A 23,940-nucleotide genomic window follows, 5' to 3' on the forward strand; every position below is an offset into this window, starting at 1 on the left:
GTTCAGAAACTGTTTATTCTTATTTGACTCTTATCATTAACAGTGAAGATATATTTGTAATTTTAACTATTCATATTTTAAAACCCTCGTCTTTTAAATAATATATATAAAAATACACTGATGAAATAGTTTTATTTAAATGTTACGCAATAAAAAATAGCTGATTATTAAATATAACAGAATCATTAAATTCACCTTTGTTGTCATCTTCGGAACGTTAATTTACGAATGTTGATTTTTGTGATTAACTGCACCATTTCCATTATTTAAATTAAAAATGCATTAAATATATGTAAAATGGGTAAGTATTTTCATGAGTATTACAATTGCGGCGGTATAATGTATTTTTGACGCCATGTATCGTTTAACAGAAGAAGCGAAAAACGAAACATTGGATCTATCGAGGCGTGGGCTGAAGAAAATAGAGAAAGCGCCTTCGGAAGAATCTAAAACGATTATAAGTTTGATTCTTGATCAAAACGAACTACAGCGGCTGGACAACATTGAAAGTTATAACCGTGTCGAAAATGTAACGTAATATTTTTACTATTCAAAGTTATCTTTTTATTTTCAAGTATATTGATAAATATTCATAACTTTTTTGTTGTATTTAGAAAAGTCTCATTAGAAATTATAAGGGAGTATTTTATTCATATTTTATGATGTTATTTGCTGTCAATTTTTACGGTTTTTACATTTCGTAGAACTTAGTCTCATGGATTTCGACTCCGCAAGCTAAAAATATTCAAATTATCCGCGGCAACGTAGACCTAAAAGTTCGTAAAGTAAATGATATGCCAAGCTTTTGAAGCCTATTTTTCATTCATATATGGCGACGTTTTGTGTTGTTAAATTTAAAGGCCTTCACACCTTAGTTGACTTTAGATCTTGTGGATTCGGAATCAGCTGTTATAGCCAAATAATATTTTTTTTTCTTATATAGATTGGGCATTATTAACTAATGATTTTGATAGTTACTGTGTTCCTAGTCAGGTTTTGAGGAGATGTTTAGTCTGTCTCTGACTTTCTATTGACACTTTAGGAATGAATTCTTTTGTTCTTCATCATCATAATTATCATGTTAGCCAATGAACACTGTAGGCCATAGAAACTCAAAGATCTCCACAATGACCTGTGTTCAATTGCCTGTCTCCAGCAACTTCTCTTGACCTTGACTATGCCATCAGTCCATCTATTATGAAGTCTACTCATGCTGCAGTCTAGTTGTGCAATGTGACTGACCTCTTGCCACATTAGACAAGCAATTCTTTGAGTAATGTTGGTGTCTATAGTTCTTCTCCAGTTTGCTTTATTTCTCTCCATCACTCTTTGGTTAACCTGGAGTTTTCTTTTAAGGCCAAATGTAAATAATTATGCATGCAACCAATTCTACATTAATTAAATTAGATTTTTGGTTCCAGCTGCATTTAAAAAAAACTTTAGGATGTAACTCTGTATTATGTTCAAGTTCATGTAATTATGTTTGTGTGTGTTATTGTTTATTATACTTATTATTACTGGATTGATGTCATTTTACAATAATGTATGATGAAAATTTATTTTCTCACATAAATGTCAGTGATATGAATCTCTTTCTGTTGAAGCTTATTTATATATAAACTATTGTCCTACATTTTAAATTCTGCATTCTTATCTATGCAACTATATATTTTGTTTTTTAGTTATCAATATGCAACAACTTCCTGGTACGGATGCATGGTGTATCTCGACTTGTCAATGTAAGGGTTCTGGCGCTGAATAACAATGGGATTTTGCAAATAGAGGGCCTTAAGGATCTAATATATTTGAAAGTATTGAAATTAGCTGGTAAGTTATTAATAATTTTTTTATGATATGATTAAAAGAAATGTTCAAGGTGGTTGATTAAGGGTGTAAAAGCTATGCTTATGTTATTTATTATAGTGTGAACACTTTATACAGGTGATTTAAAATAGATATATAAGCTTTAATAAAGCTTTTTGCTGACCAATGGATCCTTTAGTTTATTAAAGCTTTTACACTCAAGGAAATCATCCTGTGTATTCACTTGGTTGTATGGACCATTTATTTAGAAACTGGACTAAGTAATAATTCATGCTTAATTTAATGTAAATTTTTTATTTATGATTAGTTCCTTTTATATTTCTAAAAAAATCTCTATGGTACAATTTGAAATTGGTTGGTGAATAAAATACCATAATGATCAATTATGAAAGTAGTATAAATCTAAATAAAAGAGATAGCTGAGTCAGTTGATGGTTGCCAATCAGTGGTCAACTATTTTACATTTATAGTATATAGTTATTAGTTTAGGTTAAATATTTAATAGGATTCAGGTGTTGCCTTACGGAAGTCCATCCTTACTAAGAAAGGGACTAATATATAACTACTTCCGCTATGCAGCAGTAGTCGTGCAATGAAGTGCATCGCCCTCCAGCCCGCTAATAAATGCGCTTGTGGTCAACAATTGTTGTCCTTGTTTAATTTCGAGTATCCAAGCATATTATTAATAATTATTAGATAGACCTTTATGAATCACAGATGAATAGAAGACTTACAATGCTTTCAAATAAATGGACTAGAAGTATTTTCTAGAATTTTTATGATTAATTTGATTATACTTTGTAATTTAAATTAACGTTCTTGTTTTCAGGCAACAACATTAAATCCATAGAGCATTTGAATCACAATATGCATTTAGAGCAACTGGACTTATCAAACAATCAAATATCTTTTATAGCTGATATTTCTTACTTAAAGAGCTTAAAGGTAAGAATTTTTCTTTTATTCTATTAATGAATTTGTCATATATCCATAATGTGTCACCATTGCCTCCTAGAAAGATTCTTATGCTGGAGATAATATTGTTGAAGCTAACAGATATCGGTAACAATTGTCTAGCCATCATTGAGAGAGGTAGCACCCTACCTGGTAGCACTGAATTGCCAGTTCAATATATATATATTATGTATATGTATTATATATATATATATGTACTGCAAGCATCTGAATTTTAACAGCAAAGCATCTCAGTATAGTTTTAATATGTGAGCAGCAGTCTCGTCCTCTTCCAGGCATTTTTTATACAGGGGACTGTTCATAACCCTTAAAGTAACACACACAGCTACACCCGCCTACTTGACATTTTAATTCCAGTTCATAGTAATATATATATATAATTATTTTATGTATGTTTTGTGCCGTTATTAAGGGGAAATATAGTTGCTGGCAATAAAAAAAAGCACACAAAGAAGAAATATATATGTATTTAATTATTTAACTAAGGGTAGTGGGCAGAAGGCCTGGTCTAATTTTACACCGCAGCTCGGTACTCCCCTGATGGTGGTGGTGGTCAGCCGCACGATCTCCCAGGACTGGTCAGGCGGCAGCAAGTCGAAAGCAGGGAGCGCCGGTAGGTTGCAGTATGTGTCGGTTCCGGTGCACGGTGATATAATTCCAACGGTGTAAAACTCGAAGCGTAAAACTTGCAGTGTAAAACTTGCAGTGTAAAACTTGCAGTCTAAAACTTGCAATGTAAAACTTGCAGTCTAAAACTTGTAGTATAAACTTTGCAGTATAAAGGTAGCAGTATCAAAGTCGCAGCGTAAAACTCGCACCCCTTGGGGTGCGAGACGATGTAAAGGTTGTGGCGTGAACTAAATGATGCCCGGAGAATGAATAGGACCAAGACGTGAATTTATAACGTAAATTCTAACTGGCCCCGGCGCGTGAGAAGACACGTAGCTGGTGAACGCAACCGACACAAAGAGTGTGCGTCGGTGCGTGAGACGACACCTAGCTAGTGAACGCGACCGAGGCCAGGATCCTTCTCCTGGCAAATGTGAACTGCTGTCGCTGGTGCGCGGGCGCATAGGAATTTTTGTTATAAAAACAAAGATCCGTTAAACCAATAGCACGCTCCCACGACCCCACGCCACTTGAGATATACCGTTACCCGCTAAGGGTTGAACAATTTTTTGCTGTATTGCGATTTATGAGACGTTTCTCGTGATTATATTTTTTGGTTAAAATTTTAACTAAGATTTATGGGACGTTAATCTGCAACGTTACATTACCCCGCGCGTCACCGAAGGATTTTATTTCATTTAAAGGAAATAAAATCCGAACTTATTGATAACAATTTCATTTTTATCCTTTTAAACTCATTCTTTCATACTTCTCGCAAACAAACTAGCAATAGTAATCATTATAAGGATTACTAACGCGACCAAACAATTATGAAGGTTATAGATTCATTCTAATAACCCAAACGAAATATTACGCGGTTAATGGTAATGCTTTAGTTTATGTTGTGTCGCATTATGTTTGTTATTTATTCAAACCTATTATTTTTAAATCCTTTATGTGCCATGTTCCAACATTTTTACCGGCCATGTCTTCTAATACATACACTAAGGGAGAATTCTTTTTAATTATACGACATTTGATATATTTAGGGGCTAATTTCTTACTAAAATGTTTGTCCTTGTTACTTAAAACATATGCACGTTTCATCACAAAATCGCCTACATTAAATTCTATTGGCTTACGGCGAAGATTGTAATGGGATGCGTTTTTAGCGTGAGCCTGCCAAAGATTTGCTTGGACTTTATTAAATATGTCGTAAAGGTGACTTCGGTTATCAGCATAAACATCACGTGGAAGAAATAAGATCTCGTCGCCGAGATCGTTATCAATGTAATGTGAACCACAATTAACGATTTCTCTGCCATATACCAAGAAGGAAGGAGTATATCCAGTCGCCTCATTAACCGAACTATTAATGGCGAACTGTACCTTTGGAATAAATATATCCCAAGTTCTATGGTCATCTTTAACGTATGTGGATAGACAGGTAATAATAGTCCGGTTGTATCTTTCGACGGTGTTAATCTGTGGTGTATATTTTGGCGTGAAGAAAACATTCGGAACATTATACTGTTTGAATAAGGATTCAGTAAGTTTGCTAGTAAACTGGCTGCCGTTATCTAAAAAGATTGTTTGTGGTATTCCATGTACCAAAAATACAGCATCTTCTATAAATTTACAAACAGCACTGGCGGAAGCTGCTCGTAAGGGTGTAATTAAACAATATTTTGTAAAACAACAAGTAACGACTAAGATGTAGGTATTCTGCTTACGAGTGACAGGCAAGGGACCCATGAGGTCGACTGAAATTACTTGAAAAGGGCGGCTGCAGTGTTTAGGACGTCCCATTTCACCCAGTACCTGATGGTTCTGAGCCTTATATGAGAGACATTTGGTACATGAAGTAACGAAATTCACTACGTCTTTATGCATACCGGGCCAAAAATAACGTAACGCAATACGACGATAAGTTTTGAAAATACCAAGATGTCCGGCCTGGGGTTCTGCATGATTTTCGTTAATAACCTTGTCACGTAGTTCAAGCGGGACCACCTCTTTCCATGCGAATTCAGAAGTCATGTTATTTAAACCGAATCCGTTCTTGGTCAGTCTAAAAAGAGCATTGTTTTTTATAATGAAATTAGGGAAATTTTGGGGTTTGGACAGACAAGAATTATAGATGTTCTTATACCATGGGTCAGTAGTTGTTAAAAAATTATTTGCGGTATTAATTGCACTAATTGGAACAGCTCTTGAAAGGGCATCCGGAATGACATTGTCAGCGCCACGACGATGTTTCAACTCAAAATTAAACGTAGACAATCTAACACCCCAGCGAGCCAGTCTGCCAGTTGGGTTGTTTAAGGAGAGAAACCATTTTAAAGCACTGTGGTCTGTAAAGACAGTGAAGGGCTTCCCGTTTTCTAAATAACACCGCCAATGCTCCAACGCTGTAACTACGGCTAATGTTTCGCGCTCTGTAATGCTATAATTCTTTTCTGCTGCTGACAACGATTTGCTCATATAAGCAATTGGATGCTCCTTACCGCCTACGGTCTGGGTGAGCATAGCGCCCACACCGTAGTTGCTGGCATCGGTGTGTACCTCGAAAGGCTTATCGTAGTCAGGGCAGGAAAGGACAGGAGCCGAAACTAAACATTCTTTAAGACGCTGGAATGCATCGTCGGCCTCTGGACTCCATGCAAATGGTGGTATTCCTTTTTTACTTGAGGTCAACCTATTAAGAGGGCCTGCAATGGTGCTAAAATTGGGGACAAAGCGCCGGTACCAGGTAGCGGTCCCGAGAAAACGCTTGACGTCCTTGCGACAAGTAGGTGTCGGATAGTTAAGGATAGCCTGTACTTTCTCTGGATCGGTACGAAGTCCATTACTGTCAACAACGTAACCCAGGTATTTTAACTGGCTACGAAAAAATTTACATTTTTCTAAATTAATAGTTAGATTGGCCTGTTTCAATTTTTCTAAAACACGCAGCAGCAAGGACACATGGGAACTAAAATCAGACGATACTACGACAATATCATCTAAATACGCGAAGACTTTGAGATCAAATTCTCTAAAAAGTAGGTCAACTAATCTCTGTTGCGTCGCAGGCGCGTTGGTTAACCCAAATGCAGTACGTTTAAACCTAAATGTGCCGCGTCCTGGAACGTAAAAAGCCGTTTTATCGCGATCGTTAGGATGTATTGGAATCTGCCAAAATGCCTTAGATAAATCTATGCTAGAGAGGTAGCGAGCATCACGAAGATTATCTAATATTTCCGACACATATGGCAAATTATATGCATCGCGTTTTGTTACCGCATTTAGTTTTCGACTATCGAGACAAAGACGAGGTTGGCCATTCTTCTTGGTAACGATTAACACAGGAGAGGACCAAGCGCTCTCGCATGATTCAATTACGTCAAGATCTAACATCTCGTCTACCTGTTCGATTAAAATTCGCTGTTTCTCTGGGGACATCCGATAATAACGTTGTCGGATAGGCAAGGCGTCACCAGTATCAATTCGATGAGTGATCAATTTAGTTTTTCCTAAACCCTTGGATCCGGCAGAGATATCGCTAAATTGAGATATAATATTGTCCGCAAGAGATTTTTCAGAAGCACTTAGGTGATCATAGTCCTTTACGAAAGTGGACTGCTCTGAATCAACACTAGCGTTAGTAACTACAGCATTAGAAAAAGTAATGCAATTAATATTTTTAGGAAATATTTTAAATTTGTGCCAAAAGTCTATACCTAAAACAAGGTCAATATTAATGTCTGGAACAACAAAAGCTTTGATTACATGAATATTTTCGTCGAATTTAATCGGAAGATTTAGATAGCCTATACTACTCATAGATTGGCCTCCAGCAGCTGTAACAGTAATATTATGTCCATTTTGCAATTGTATGCCTTGTTGTTCTATGATGTTATGAGCATGATTGCCTACTATAGTAACCGCTGAGCCAGAGTCTAGAAGACCTAACATAGACAAATTTAAGATTTGTATAGGAGCGTAAGGTCGAGGGTCATTTACAGGTTTATTCTGCAGAATTGTGGCGAGTTTATATGATTTAAAGTAAAACTTTACAGTTTTTAACCAATTCTCCCAATCTTTATTATCAAATTTTAGAGTTGCCTTATTGGCATCACAATTCTGCAAGTCTACTAGTTTTTTGAAATCCCCGGTTTGCAGGAGGGACATTGCGGCGCTTTAACTCCCTCACGACCACACACATAACAAATTATTTTGTCTCTACTCGCTGTGCATTGACTTAAGCTATGGTTGTTTTTTCGGCACCGGGGGCAAAACAGTGGTTTCGGAAAAGACGCATGCATGGCATGAATATACTTATTACCATTTTTTGTATAATTATAATGATTATTAGGATAGATTTTACTTTTATTATAATTGTTGGTGTGAGAATATTTACTATAATTTTGGTTTGAACTATGAGCCTTCGACGATGATTGACCATTGTACGCAAATTCTGGTGCAATTGTGTCAATTGTACGTTTGGGAGGCTCACGAAAACTAGCTAGTCGTGTTTGAATACTCTCGTAATTCCGGCATAAAGATCTTAAGGTATCGACATCAGAAATTACTGTGACCGAAGATAATGTACTAGCGTAACACGGTCTTATGTTATGGAGAAGGATCTCCATCTTTTCCTCATTTGATAAGGTTTTTGATAATCGCGAGAAAAGCCCCGTCATTATCGACAAATAAATAGTTATACTTTCCGATTCGCCTTGAGTTCTTGCGCGGATCTCTGACATTAAACGGTAATCATAATCAGGTTGATCGAAATCTGCTTTAAGACGCACAATTAACTCATCCCAATCGGAAAGCTCAGTCTGGTCCTGGAGACCACGATACCAGTGTAACGCGTCACCCGAAAAAATTTCAGTTGCAAACGAAAACAGTTGTGATGAAGAAATATTTCTACTTTTACTAAATTCGGTCAGACGTTGAATAAATGAACGCACGCAAGATTTACCGTCGAACTTAATTTTGGCGAGCTCACTAACAACGCCTCGATTGCAAGTTACGTTTATGTTCATTGGTTGAGCTGCTGGTTGCTCAGGACTGTCACTAGTAATGGGTGCTACTAATCTGTCTACAACAGGAGTATCTTTGATGGAATTAAAACGATCAAATAGCTCCCGGTACTCAGTTATGCAAGTTTGATATGTATCCTGCGTAGCATCATTAAATATTAAACGATTGAATCTATGGTATAAATGGTGCAAATAGTTCTGCACACGGATAAATGCATTCCTATCTAACGGGGAATCAAGAATGAGCCTTATTTTAGCGAGCACGTCTTTTACGCCGATCAAATCTTCCGAAATTTTTAATGGACTCTCCAGAATGTCCTCAGAAGGAAAAAGAGGGCCCAGTTTAGCTATTTGTTTCCGTAGCTCCTGTACAGTAGTGCCGGGAGTACTGCCTCTAATAAGTACCTCATATTCTAACTCGGATTTTTGTAAAGATAAAAATTTTACCGGGTACGCCATATTTAATCTATTTTTATAAATTGGTAAAGAGAGAAAGAAGAAAAAAAAATTAAATGCACCACAATAAGGAATGTGTTGAACAAGTATTCTACTCAATCTACTCCGTTCTGTTACAAATTCATTAACGAACGTTATGGTTGCTAGTATAAGAATTAAAAAAAATAACACAAAAAAATATGAAAATGATGCGTATAACTGCAACTAATGTGTACGATCCTATGAAAAAATAGCAGAAGCAAAAAAAGTTACAACATAAGAACAAAATGTATGTTAAACTAAACAAAAACTTTTTTTAAGTGAAGGATGTACACTTCAGTTGCTGGCAGTAGAAAAGGCAAAAATAACGTTTTACAAAATTAATTAAATAAAAAAACAATCACATAACTACACTACAATGCAAAATCAGACCTTTTAATACCACGTTAAGGGCGCCAGTGTGCCGTTTTAGGAAAATATAGTTGCTGGCAATAAAAAAAAGCACACAAAGAAGAAATATATATGTATTTAATTATTTAACTAAGGGTAGTGGGCAGAAGGCCTGGTCTAATTTTACACCGCAGCTCGGTACTCCCCTGATGGTGGTGGTGGTCAGCCGCACGATCTCCCAGGACTGGTCAGGCGGCAGCAAGTCGAAAGCAGGGAGCGCCGGTAGGTTGCAGTATGTGTCGGTTCCGGTGCACGGTGATATAATTCCAACGGTGTAAAACTCGAAGCGTAAAACTTGCAGTGTAAAACTTGCAGTGTAAAACTTGCAGTCTAAAACTTGCAATGTAAAACTTGCAGTCTAAAACTTGTAGTATAAACTTTGCAGTATAAAGGTAGCAGTATCAAAGTCGCAGCGTAAAACTCGCACCCCTTGGGGTGCGAGACGATGTAAAGGTTGTGGCGTGAACTAAATGATGCCCGGAGAATGAATAGGACCAAGACGTGAATTTATAACGTAAATTCTAACTGGCCCCGGCGCGTGAGAAGACACGTAGCTGGTGAACGCAACCGACACAAAGAGTGTGCGTCGGTGCGTGAGACGACACCTAGCTAGTGAACGCGACCGAGGCCAGGATCCTTCTCCTGGCAAATGTGAACTGCTGTCGCTGGTGCGCGGGCGCATAGGAATTTTTGTTATAAAAACAAAGATCCGTTAAACCAATAGCACGCTCCCACGACCCCACGCCACTTGAGATATACCGTTACCCGCTAAGGGTTGAACAATTTTTTGCTGTATTGCGATTTATGAGACGTTTCTCGTGATTATATTTTTTGGTTAAAATTTTAACTAAGATTTATGGGACGTTAATCTGCAACGTTACAGTTTATGACATTATTTTCTTCCTAATTTAATTTTACTTTTTATTTTGTTAATCGTATTATAATGTCATAACAACAACTAGTTTCACCTACCTTTATTATGATATAAACACCCTGTTCTCTGATGTATCTCCCCCTAGTTTTCATTTGAGCTTTTCATTGGCAGTGTTCCTAAAAAATGTGAATGGGAGGTGTTATGAAATATTTCTTCTTTCACTAACAAAAAACATTTTATATGGCCCTATAAAATGTTAACATTATTATTATTATGTAAATAAACATTTAGAAAAGACACTGGGATCCCTTAATTTTTGATCTTGATAGTCCATAGTCCATTTTCAACCTTATTGGATTTGTTTTCTTAAATGGTCAGCTTAATTTGAAATTTAACAGATATTAATGCTAATCTCACATGGAGAGTGCCACCCCCTAAAGACACCATAGTTTTTAAGAGGGCAGTAGTGGTTCTAAATGGAAATAGAGGAGGAACTTCAAAATACTTCAATTCTGGCCAAAAAGTAATTTTATTATAATGGTGTAAATATACATTAAAAGGAGAGTTCAGGGCTTCTTTATTATTGTATAGGAAAGAGAAGGAATATGTACTTTATATTACAGATAATAAATTGTTGTATATATCATAATTAATATGTTTTTAATTTTAATATTTCAGCATTTAAATCTGGAACGGAACCGTATCATGGACCTGCGACAGTGTGACCGATACCTTCCTGCGGCTCTGGAGCACCTGGGGCTGGCACATAACAACATACAGGATCTTAATGAGATATGTCATCTTGTACATTTGTCGAAGCTGGATAGTTTTAGCATACAGGGTAACCCATGTGTGTCCTTGGCTGGAAAGGACAAACTGTATCCTTTTGTATAATCTATTTAGTTTTGTTATACTAGATGTTATGGTAGACTGTGCAAATATAAAAAGTTATGGGCTTTTCATATACCTATTCCGAGCAAATTGGCATAGCTACTGGAGCCTTAAGGTTCTGGAATGGAGATCACAGACTTTCAAGCACAACCTATGATGTCCACTCACAAGGTAAACAGATCACCTAGTTAAGGTCGTCTGAAGCTGATGGAATCTTCATAATAATTCAATTTTAAATTTATGTGTAGTATCCAAATCTAAACATACACTGTACAGGCCACACGCTCCGAATGGACCCTGATCACATACCGTGGCAAGCCCTAGAATGGAATCCTCAAGAAAAGTGAAGATGTGGCCGCCCAAAGCGAGGTTTAAGACCGCTCGGGATGGCGACATACTGTGACGCCTTTGGCCCCATTTTGGGGACGTGGGAATAAATGAGTGATCCAAATTTTGAAAAATATTTTCTTTTTATATTATCATTATGTTATTATGTCTTATATTTTTGGATATGGTGTTTCATATCTTACGCTAATGAACTAGACATTCACCATTATAAAGTGTTTAAACCTGTAACCTATCATCCTGTACACATGTCTATTATTTCCTTAACCATTTCTCCAGCGGTTTTGACTACCGGCCATTCGTGCTGAACTGGATCATGAGTGTTAAATCTATTGATGGATTTATTGTCAGTGCAATCGAAAGGTGAGTGGTAGTCAAAATAATCAACACATTATATTTCATATCTGTCAATGTAACATGATGGAATTTTTTTTCAGTTTAAAGGCTGAATGGCTGTACAGTCAAGGCAAGGGTAGACATTTTCATGAAGGACAGCACCGTGAGCTGTGTGAATATCTTGCCTCCACGTGTCCACTCACTGCAGACGCACTGGAAACAGAGGACCAGAGGAAATTGCGTCTTATTCTTAGCAAGGTAAGGTTTTATACAAAAAATCGACAGATTCGTTGGATTCTTGAAGTAATTTAAAGGTATATCATAGTAGTGTATTGTAATAACATTACATATACATATAAACATTATTAAGTTTTTAGTGATAACATACGGATCTGACCAAGAAAGGGACTAATATATAGCTACTTCCGCTATGCAGCAGTAGTCGTGCAATGAAGTGCACTGTCTGCCTGCCCGCTGATAAATGCGTGTGCGCTAAACAATGCGTAACAACTACCACCGTTACTTCACTCAGCACGTGTTTCACCCCTCCACGGGGCATCCGCAGGAGATGTTACACCGACCAGTGCCAAACAAAGAGTCTTGTTAGTCCCTTTCATAGTTAGGATGGACTTCCGCAAGGTAACGCCTGAATCTATTAGATATACGGATCTGAGACGTGGTCGCATACGTTGGGCCACATGAGAAGGCTTCAGGTCATCCAGAGACTGCTCGGTGTTTCGCTGCGTGATCGAATAAGAAGTGAGGAGATCGAGGAATTGCTCGTCTAAAGTGGTAATGAGGGCACATTCCTCGCGCAACGAATGGCGGTTGGAATCGAAATGTTCTTGAGTCGTGACCACGAGTCATTAGACACAGCGTAGATAGATCTCTCACTAGGTGAACAGTAACAAGCAAATCAAAGCCGGTTATTGTAGCAACCTGAAGGAGAGGCATTTGCTTTGCTGAAAATTAGAAGTAATTCCTATAACCAGTAATCTTAATATCAAGCAATAACTTTGTGTAACTAAAATAAATATGTAATTAAATATTACACGTGTAAAAACATTGAAAGAATATTGTCAATATAGAACATGTTTTAATTTATAGGCACAACACCATCAGCAACAACTAAAGGACCACAACCACAGCCCCATGAAATCGAAGATTCAGTCTCCGAGGATGCAATGTAAGTGTTCCATACCAGTTCCTTATACCTATATATATATATATATATATATATATATATATATATATATATATATATATATACGAGGGCCAAACTGAAAGTTTTTAGAACTGGCAACTTAAAAGCATTATATTAAAAAAATAAGTTTAAATTTTGAAAATAGAACTCTTTACCAATAATATTGAGTATACATTTCATTCATTTGTCATTTGTTTTACGATTTGGCGGCAAATTGAAAATTGTCTGTGCACGTCAGAATGAATTTAAGCCGAGAAAATTTTCGTGCAATGATTTTTTATGACTTTCGATGTCATATAAGTCAACAAGAAAGTTATGATAGACTTCGATTGGCTTTTCACGATGAAGCCCCATCTCGTGCCACAGTTTACAACTGGTTTAATGAATTCAAACGTGGTCGAACTAATCTCACCGATGATTTGCGTGAGGGACGGCCTTCTACAGCGACGACTGAAGACAATATCAGTGTTGTGCGGCGTATGATAGAGACTGACAAAAGAGTGACCTATCAGCAGATTCGGACAAGTCTAGGCATAGGTATGAGTCAAGTGCACAAAATCCTCCATGAACATTTAGCGGTCAGGAAGCTTCGTGCCCGCTGGATACCGCATAATTTGACCGAGGCTCAAAAACTCCGCCGTGTTGATTGGTGCCGAGAAATGATCCAAAAATTTAACGGAGGTGACTCAAATGCTGTGTTCGACATACTAACGGGTGACGAAAGCTGGATTTACTGTTATGATCCGGAAACCAAAAGACAGTCTGCTCAGTGGGTGTTTCCTTCCGAAGAGTTGCCAACTAAAGTGAAGAGAGGTCGAAGTGTTGGAAAAAAGATGGTGGCCTCGTTCTTCGGAAAGACAGGTCATTACGCGACAGTTGTCTTAGAGGATCAGAAAACGGTTAATGCAGAGTGGTACACTAACAACTGTTTGCCACTTGTCTTGGAAAAAGTTCGAGAGAAACGACCTCGCAGCAGGATCCTCCTTCATCACGACAATGCCTCGTCGCACACCGCCAGGCAAACGATCGACTATTTGGCGACCTCAGACGTGGAATTACTGGGTCACCCGCCGTATAGCCCCGACCTCGCACCCTGCGATTTTTATTTATTCCCGAAAATAAAAGAAAAACTTCGAGGAAAACATTTTATGGACGCCGAAGAAGCAGTGGCTGCGTTTCAAAACGCCGTCGAAGAGACCCCTAAGGCCGAGTGGGCAAGGTGCTTTTCTCAATGGTTCCATCGAATGCAGCGATGTATTGATGTAAATGGACGCTATTTTGAAAAGTTATAATCAAACTAATAACTTGCTAGAATGCTTAGTTTTTGATTTTCTAAGAACTTTCAGTTTGACCCTCGTATATATATATATATATAAAGATACAAACATAAAGCTTTAAACGCATGAATATATAACTCATACACTGTCAATTAATATTTGGTTCATCCTGTTCAAAAATCAAAGGTTTCTTAAATTATAATTATCATATTGATAATATAGTATAGTTTTTAGATTTTTTTCTGTAATTTAGTGGAGTTACCTTTTATGAATACGTATTTTACTTACAATTAATAATACCACGGTTTTATTGACTTAAATTAAAAGAGAAAAATATTGACTAATTACAGTTACATTAATATTCCCAAAACGTAATCATATTATAATTTTGTATAAAAGTTAAAAAACGATCTTTCACGATTACTGGTTCAAAGCTATATTCGTATTTCCTTTATACGATTTTTTCGATTCCTGCATATTAAAATAAATATAAAACCAAAGTCAATCAAGCTCAAAGAGTTGCTGGTCTTAAGTGGCAATGGTCGTAGCAAGGCTGGGCTTTTTTAAACACTCTCTCAATGTCAAGACATGGATATAACATACATTCTAGATTCTTAATAAATGGATAAATAAATTTTAACTTATAAATCGTCTATTTATCACGTTTCCTAATAGATTCTTGTCTACCTATGTTTGTCAGCTCGCATGCCAACTCGCCATGTGGGTCGTTCCCCGGATCGCCTCTCAAGCAGCTACCACGCAGCCATTCGCACTGGGTCACCTTCGCTGTCCAACTGCAGTGACCCGCCTGCCATACCACATGCCATGAGTCAGAGCTATGACTCTCCCGGCCTCATGTACGAGAGGCGCGACGCCGCAAGGGAGAGAACCGGTAATATATATATATACATAAATAACTTAGCCTCTCGCAGTTCAATAATTAAAATAAATATAAAAAAGCTTAGTTCATAATGATCATTTTATTTATGATAATAGAAAAATTATTTTAATTTAATATTAATAATGATACAGACTGATAAGCGCAGTGTACGATGTTTCTAGATAAACAAACAATCTTGTTAAGGTCATGGGAAGACACTGTATGCAGGCCGCTTCCACCACCCATTTGGATATTTGTATTGGAGGCCTACAGCAGAAGTGATGGTGATGATGAATGTTACAACTAGGTCAGGATACTGCTTAAGTTTAAAACTTGTGCCGTGAAGTTTAAAATGTGTTAAATAAAAATAAAATTACACACTTCAAAGTTAATGATAAAGGTATATAAAAACAAAGAACTAAAGTTTATTACTGTCTTTAATTAATTGATCAAAACATGTAGAAAAATTATGGCTACATTAAACATTATCTATTAATAGGTTTTGTTTTTGTACATTACAAAGCTGAAATTTAGGTATAATGGTAGTATTTTGACGATTATAGTTTCATAACAAAGCCTTGTGTTTTGTATGTTAACAGCCCAAGTACTTCAATGAATTCTACACGGATGAAGTCCATGCATGTTTAAATAAATGATGACTTTATAGAAATAGTCAATTGTAAAACTACAAACATTATGCACAATGTATAATAATATCGTATCTATTATGTAAACAGTGTTTAAATCTCTAAAATTTTTAGTGAAGTGCAAATTCAGTATTTATAATGTGACATAAATGTTTCGATTATGTATATTGAAAATATGTAATGTAAAAAAACTAATATTTACTTACAGAACAACAAACACCAAAACCGGTCAATCAATCTCTTGAAGCAGCATCAAAGATGGTACCAGTGCCAGAATCGCTTATGAGTCCAGATTACCAAGATCCCATTTATGACATCCAAAGAACCATACCAAAGCCCATCAACCATACAGCTAACAGCGTTTCTAACACTTCAAGTCAATCTAGCAATAGCAGTGTTCAAGACGAACGCCAAAAACTGAACAAAAGCTTAAAAGGCTCACCAAAATTACCAAAAAGCGCCAACTCATCGCCAAAATTAAAATCCAAGATGGAACAGAGAAAAAGCAGCCTCACCAAGTCTGAAGTTAAAAATGAAGAAAAAAAACTTAATGGAATAACAAGCAACAATAAGGAAATGGATCAAATTGACCCCGACAAGTTAGAGATTATAAAACTAGCTTCTAACCAAAGAAGACAGAAGAAGATGAGCACAGAGGCTATGGCAGCAGTGACGATACAAAAGATGTGGAGGGGATACCGGAGTAGAAACTTAAATAAGGATACCTTGAGGATCTTGCATGCAATACAGGCAGCTAGAGCAAGACAGCATATACAGTAAGTGTTTTTAATATACCAAAACATATGAAATTATTGAATTTTAAATTAGGAAATATAGGTGAAATGGAGGAATACTTAGCCCGACAATAGCGAACAATTTGATGGTATTGTTAAATTAAATATATCTTTATTCAAGTAGACATTCGCACACTGAATCATCAATTATTATAAAAAGGTCAGTGAAGTCAGTCTTTGATTGAGATACAACTGGCTCTGAACTCTTTAAATAAAAATATATCATTTTTTTCATAAGTACATTATAATATCAACCCTGAGAATCAGTGAACAAATAAAGTTTCACATTTTTCGATCAAGTAAAAACTATTAAATGCTTTAAAAAAAATTATTTAATACACCAATACTTCGCTTTGCGTTTTCTCGAAGTTGCATTGCTGCTTATTTAGTACTAATTTTCATTGTGCATTGTTAGATTTCGAGTTGGCGTTGTTATAAGTAATTTTTCAATAAAATGACAACACTTTTTTCTTATTGAACCATGTTATCAAAACTGGGGATTTCCTATGTAATTGTTATTAATATGGAAGTTGCTAGAGATATTTCTCTTGCAACTTCCATCATACAAATTAGTTATAAACATATTCATAGTTGCTTCATTGACTACATTATAGCACTTGTTCATCTTAGTTGTGTAGTTGTTTCTTTAAATTTGTTTCTCAGCAAACAGTATGTTTTATTACAGCTAGACATATCTTTGAAAAAAAGAATGATTTAGATCTAGCAAACATTACTTCCATAACTTTAGAAATAATGTATATATCATAAATGTTAAATATTCTTCTCGAAGCAAGTTCCAGGATAGAAAAAGGTTTTTGTTGTGTTTTGATATTTGAGTCTTTCACAAGTGGTATAACGTCGTTTCAGCTCATAAACATACACTGGGAAACTTAGGACTCCCCTAAAGATATTTATGGGGGGGATATACCATAATCACCATCTTTAGTAGTCGGGTTGGCAATCGCAGTGTAGAATTATGGTATGAAGAGGATAATGTTGCCCATTCTCTGAAAACTTGTTTGTGAGTAACGGCAATCCTTTATATTGATTGCACAAAGTGTGATTTATATAGGATTATATCCCAGGAAACAAATCTGCGACCTATGATGGCAAGTCCTTTAGCGCTAGGCTACCGTCGTAATTGAACTGTTTGATACAGAATGTCTATAAGGCATTAAGTCCGCCATTAACGAAATGAAAAAGAGAGAATAAATAATCACATAATAATATCTTATATTATAGGAGACTGACATGTGATATGGAGGCAACTAAAGCAGCGTTAGAAAGTGAACGTAAAATTCAGCAGTTACAAATGCAAGCTATAAACGCCTTATGGAAGAAGGTGTCCACACTACAGAATGCTGGTAAGTGAACTTCTAGAAAGAGAAGAAGGAAAGAAATCTTTATTCATCTCCTAATAATTTTTGGTAAAGAACTGAAATACAGTGTCATTAACCTTCTAACTGCCAAGCTGTTTAGGCCATGACTTCCCCAGGTGCCAAATGGAAATATCAAGTGTAGGCTTTCCTTATGTGAAAATTTGGGATCTTTCTATGAATGAATATAACACATTATGTATATCATTATGTACTGAGACCGCCGGCGACCTTCATGGCACTTAAAGGCAACAGAGTACTCGGTGTGCCATGAGGTCGCCGGCGGGTCACGTTTTTGTAACACAGAAAATACGATAGGTTTTCAAAGCCAGCTTTGAAATGTGAATAAATTGTGAATTCAATACAAAGAAAGGTTTCTATATACATATTCTAATGTAACTTTTATATAAAAAGTGAGGCCGCCCGCAGTCTCATTGGCACCCATTGTAACCGCTTCTAAAACATGCTGCAAATCGTATACCATCCCGTGATCCAGTTGCTAGGTGCCTATTGAAGCTAATAATTACCGGAGGGTCGAAAAAAAATAATATTCCTTAGATGTACAGATGAAAAATTGTGAGGTAGCCGGCGGCCCTCACGGCACCTATTGTTGGGTATCGTGAGGTAGCCGGCGGTCCTCATGGCACTTAAAAGTTTAAAACCTACACAATGTCTGTCTTAAGGCATTAAAATGTATAGTATATGTGTGTAACATAAGACTTGTTTTATTTATTTTCAGATGTTCAAAAGAATAAAATTTTTGACCCCGAAGACAATTCTGATGTGTTGAGACAATTGACGGAGACATGCTGCAGTTTACAGGCGCAGGTAATTGAATAAAATATAATGCATATATAATATAATGCGTTTGCACTTTGTGGATCTTGATGATAATTTTTACTTACTCTCCAACTTGGCATTTTCTTGTACTGGTCCTATTGAAAATCTATGAGGGATGTCTATGTCCAGCAGTGGGCATCTTACGGATGATATAATAGTGATCATAGTCACAGATAATGAAAGTACTGGACTAGTAATTCAATTTGAAATATAGTACAGTACCCGGCGACAAATAATGCATATTGACCTTCAGAAAGAGACAATCGGTTAATTTCGGTTTCGTAGAGCGCTATCTCTATCGTACGAAATACAAACGGTCTGGTATCTATTAGGAGCTGTTAAAACAAGTGTCATTTGTTTCTTTTAATAATTATTTTTATTCTTTGTATAAAATACACCATTTTTTCCTTAAGTGGTAGCTTTAGACTGTGGTAAAATATAGTTAAAAAAATACGTTGACATTACGTTTACGTATTTATGTTTTAGTGATATTTACCTCTTTGAGAATACAGATAGTGAAATGGAAATAACTAAGAATTATTATTATATTTATTTTTATTACCACCACTTTGGAACTTTATTATGTATTTGTACACCCAGATCTATAGAGAGTACATTTTTATTTATGTATTTATCATGTGTCCGTCACTATATATTATATCAAATGAATAATATTATTAAAAATGTATTGAAAAGCAACCGTTATAATAACAGCTTCTTTTAAATATCTTTCAGGTGATCTCTAGCTCTTTAGTTATAAATAACCTTATTGTTTATTATTATTAACATTAAACTATAGGCTCTTTTCTGTAAATTAAATATATAATAAAAAAAATAAAACCGTAAGATAGAACGGTATGAAAATAAATAAAATATACAAGTCGAGCTGTAGTCACATCTGTTGTTGTAATTTTTTTTTAAATTGCAAAGGCGGATGATCTGAGTTTACCAGCAATTTTTGAAAGATGGGGGTTCCCCGGAAGCTTTTTAATCAAAGTAATGTCGAAGAAAATTGAAATTAAAGATTGGTTAAATTTGAGAAGTTTGCGTGCTACAGTTGTAATGTTTGCAGGTGGTAGAACTACAGAGCAGCATGCAGCAAGTGCTTCGCGCGGTGTCACACAGGAATCGCAGCTCACCGGCCGCCACGCAGACCGACATTAGTGCCGTTGTCACACCGCAGGTTCGTTTAGTATTCGGTAGAGGCCAAAATATATAATTAATTAATTTATTAATAATGCAATTTTTTTACTCTTATCTCTAATCCTCGTTGTAATATATGTTAATAATAATGGTTTGCTTTATAGTATTGCTATATAGTATTGTTAAAATCGTACTAGGAATGAGGAGGAAGACGGCAATGTACAGCCAGTCGGAAGACAAGATGCAGGTTGTAACAAACCAATTCAAAAAAGAAATTTGGTTGCCGACTAGTTTGGATGGTTAGCTAGCAATCCTTTGATGTAGCGTACGCTCTGGTCTATTCTTTGTCTGTCACAACCTTTAGGTGTTCGTGTATCTTAATCGTGTACCAATAGACATGACAAATGTTAGATAAAATAAAGCTGCAGTTAAAGATGCAATAAAGAGACGGACCATAGTCCCCGCGTAACTTTATTGTTTTAATTACCTTATAAAAAAGCTTGTTGCTTGCTTGTTGATATCGTGCCGTCAGCCCCGACCGTGTCGTTCGTAGAGTACGTCCTTTTTGGCCCTCTGTGCTGGACATTTTTTTTCTCGTGGAGTGTATTAGTATCTAGTTTGGACAGGGCTTTTCATTTTTAAAATGCTGTTTATTTTCTTTTTCTAACCGTTATCACGTGCTGGATATTTCAGCCACACTATGTTAGTCTATTGTCAAGGTATAACCCTGACTATATATGTGAGTGAGGTAGTGTTTTCTCCGAGGTGAACTAGATCACAATCGTCCTTTTTAAGAGTAAACGTGTACAAACTTTGATGATCTCCTTTTACTTTTCGTCTGTGTAGCCACTTATTTACTTTGATTCCTCTTAGTGAATTTTGGGACGTAATGTTTTGGTATTTATGACTTGGGGAGAGCATTGTGTTATCTGTATATGGGGCTAATGTTACTTCTTTATATTGTTAGTACATACAGGCGCTGTCGTTTTATAACACAATCTTTCGAATATTTATTTATCTGTTTATTTCAAATATTCACGCTAACAGTTGTAATATAGGTTTACAATAGTATCTTTTAACAAACTACAACATATGTATACTACTACTGGATATGTATTTTTTGTACACATAAACTACTCATTATTAGTGCTTTTACCTTTTCCATGCTATGGTTGTCTGTAAGAGATTGTCTTGTGTGATAAGACCGCCCATTGTACTTTTTTGTATATTTTGTGAAACTTATTAAATGTATCTTAACGTGTACAATAAAGAATATCAAATAAAAATAAAAAAGACAACATTACATATGTAGGGATATAAAGTCACGGCCATATTATTTTTACTTATATCTTAACATTAATAAGTGAATAAATCAGGAAGTAGTATTAAATGGCTCTCTAATAATAAAACGAAACATTGTGGGATTCTTCCTATGTCCGGTAGGTCTTGAGATAACAACAACAGGAAGTCCAAAGTATGTGTGTTTATTCATTCGAACGTTGCCCATATTTATATCGACGTGAATAAAGAATTACATTTCTGTGGGATTCCCCTTTTTGATGCGCTGCTGGCCATGATGTAATGTTGCCCCTACAACATGATCAATGGATTGTATGTTTAAATAATTGATTTTATACTCTAGTTACAGTGATATTATAAAAAAAAGAAAAGTAAAGTAAATGATCAAATAAAACATTAAATGACTGTTTGCAGGAGGAGCGCTGCACTTGGCTGCGTCGTCCGCAGTCGTTGGCGCTGGCGACCACCGCTCCGACACCGCCACCTTGCGACCGTGACTGGTAATTACGTTTTTGTTACCTGTAACTACTTAAAAAAGTTGCTACCACTAAGGAAAATCAATAACTAGCATTCTAAAATCATAGATTACACCGCATTATTCTTACCATCAGGTGAGTGCTTTATTCGTTTGACAATGTTTTTAAATAAAATATGATTTCAATTACTTCATGAAAATTTAAATTGAATTAGAATACAGTAGTTGAAGGATTAGTAATTAAAAAAATTCAAATACCTTTATTTTAGTGGTACCTCAAAAGTAAAGTCTATGAAATAAACCCCAATGATTTTATCAATACACTAAAATAAATTATCTTGCGATTTGAATGGAATAACGAATTCTAATCTTTGTTAAAGTTATTTAAATGTACCTGTACTTTAATAGGTGTTTATTATTTAATTTTGAGAATCTGGTTCTGTCTCTGACCTATCATCATATCGTCTCACACAGAGTTCCTTACATGGTTAGAGTTGGTGGAACATAAATCACCAATTTAGACTTTGACAAATGGATGTCACATTTCCTGACGTTTTTAAGTTCAAACATAGAAATCTAGTTACATTAAATATGTACCCGTAGGCTTGCCATTGTTTTTTATATAGGTATAAGTGTATGACAAAATTAGTTATAATTTTATTTTCCAGTGACAAAACCAATGACGCAGTGGCTTTGGACATAGAGCGTACAGAGTCAATAATAGACGACGGGCCGGATGCGGGCATAGACAATGCGATCGCCGAGCGAAGCTTGATCATAGACTGATAAGCGATTCTGTGCTTTATTTCATTGACGTTGCGATCATTTTTGCAGAGCAAAGCTTATATGGAGCAATTTCAACGGTGGTGTGATTTTTTTTTTGCTATTTAAGCTTATTAATTTTCTATTATAGATTATCTGTTAGAATTAGGAACAAAATGTAGTAGAAATTTTTAATATTATTTTATAATGTTCAAAAGTTAGTTTCCAGTGTTGAGACGCTAAATAAATATTTATTTTTATTATCTGTAATTATTTTTGAATAGTATTTTCTGTGACGGCTATTATGATTCCAAATTTGAAAACTTAATTAGAAGTAATTTGATCTCATTGTTTACTCGATGGAATTGTATAATTATAAATTTTAATTATTGATATTGTCTTTTCTAGTAGATAATCTATAATAGATGAATTTTTTGTGCAATTTTTTTTTTTAATTTTATGAATAGATATTGAAAAAAATATTTCGCTTTAGCTGTGTTAAAAAAGACAACTGTTCTTGGAGTTGATATTAAATTATTTATGACATTAAGAGAAACCATATTTCTACCAAATATACGACCGAACTATTTAATATCATAAGTTCGATCACAAATAGACTTTAAGTCGATATGTTTAAAACTTATTTTATTTATACCTTTTTAACAATTCTTGTCACATTAAGTATAATTTGTTATTTGTTAAGAAATTAGAATTTAATCTATGGTTGGATTGAGCGTTTTTTTTTTCATTATAATCTTCAAAACTTTTTTTGCCGTCTATTTATTGTATATTATACGCTCATGACAAAATTTGGGATCACTTTGTGTTTATTTTAGCTTTAAGATTTAACGTATTCTTTTAGAGACTTGATTTTTTTAGCGAAGCTTTATAATTTGTAATTTTTATTTAATTAATACTTGGGTTAAGTGGATGTTTACACGTTCTCAATTTTTATACGCATACAGTTAGACTTAGTTGATACAGCTCCGGGCATATATATTAAGGAGGTTTTATATTTTTTTACAGATAAAAGCTACGTTTATTTGAATTATTATCCACAGGTTACGAATATTTTGTATACACAGGCTGTTCTTTTTGTTAGGTAAATATCATTCATTATAATTTCAGCAGTAAGGAGTCCACTAGTGGGCAAGGGCCTCCCACACATTTCCGATGAACTTAATAATGTCGTCTGTGCACCTTGTGAGTGGATGACCAACGCCGCGCTTGCCACTCTGTTGTCTACACTCTAGAACCTTAAGGTCTCAGTGGCCACTTCTGCCACTTCAACTGCCACTTGAACCAATATTATAGCGTATGGTGGTTTCTTTGCATCATCTACAGATCTCCTCATTCCTGATTCGATCTCTACAAAAAGTCCCGAATATATTTTTGTAAATAAAAATATCTATACTTAATGTTATAGGCTGGCTTAATGTTATACAATTTTTATTTAGTAATGAAATTTGAGGCA

General features: G+C 35.5%; 1 protein-coding gene across 1 annotated transcript; it reads left to right on the top strand.

The window, feature by feature from the left end:
* The first annotated feature begins 243 nt into the window (after nt 1-243).
* On the top strand, nt 244-22,663 carry Cep97 (centrosomal protein 97kDa). The gene is made up of 15 exons (XM_068766989.1): nt 244-301; nt 372-529; nt 1,683-1,827; nt 2,654-2,769; nt 10,876-11,075; nt 11,713-11,796; nt 11,871-12,027; nt 12,877-12,955; nt 14,951-15,142; nt 15,986-16,553; nt 17,814-17,935; nt 18,687-18,775; nt 19,860-19,970; nt 21,644-21,729; nt 22,373-22,663. Exons 1-15 carry the CDS (start codon nt 298-300, stop codon nt 22,488-22,490), a joined length of 2,229 nt encoding a protein of 742 aa, XP_068623090.1. The 5' UTR covers nt 244-297; the 3' UTR covers nt 22,491-22,663.
* The last annotated feature ends 1,277 nt before the right edge of the window (nt 22,664-23,940 follow it).

This window comes from Battus philenor, unplaced genomic scaffold (assembly GCF_028537555.1).
Source record: "Battus philenor isolate CCGP_79_NKW_IND1 unplaced genomic scaffold, ilBatPhil1.0.hap1 SCAF_22, whole genome shotgun sequence".
In the NCBI taxonomy this organism is placed as follows: Eukaryota; Metazoa; Arthropoda; class Insecta; order Lepidoptera; family Papilionidae; genus Battus; species Battus philenor.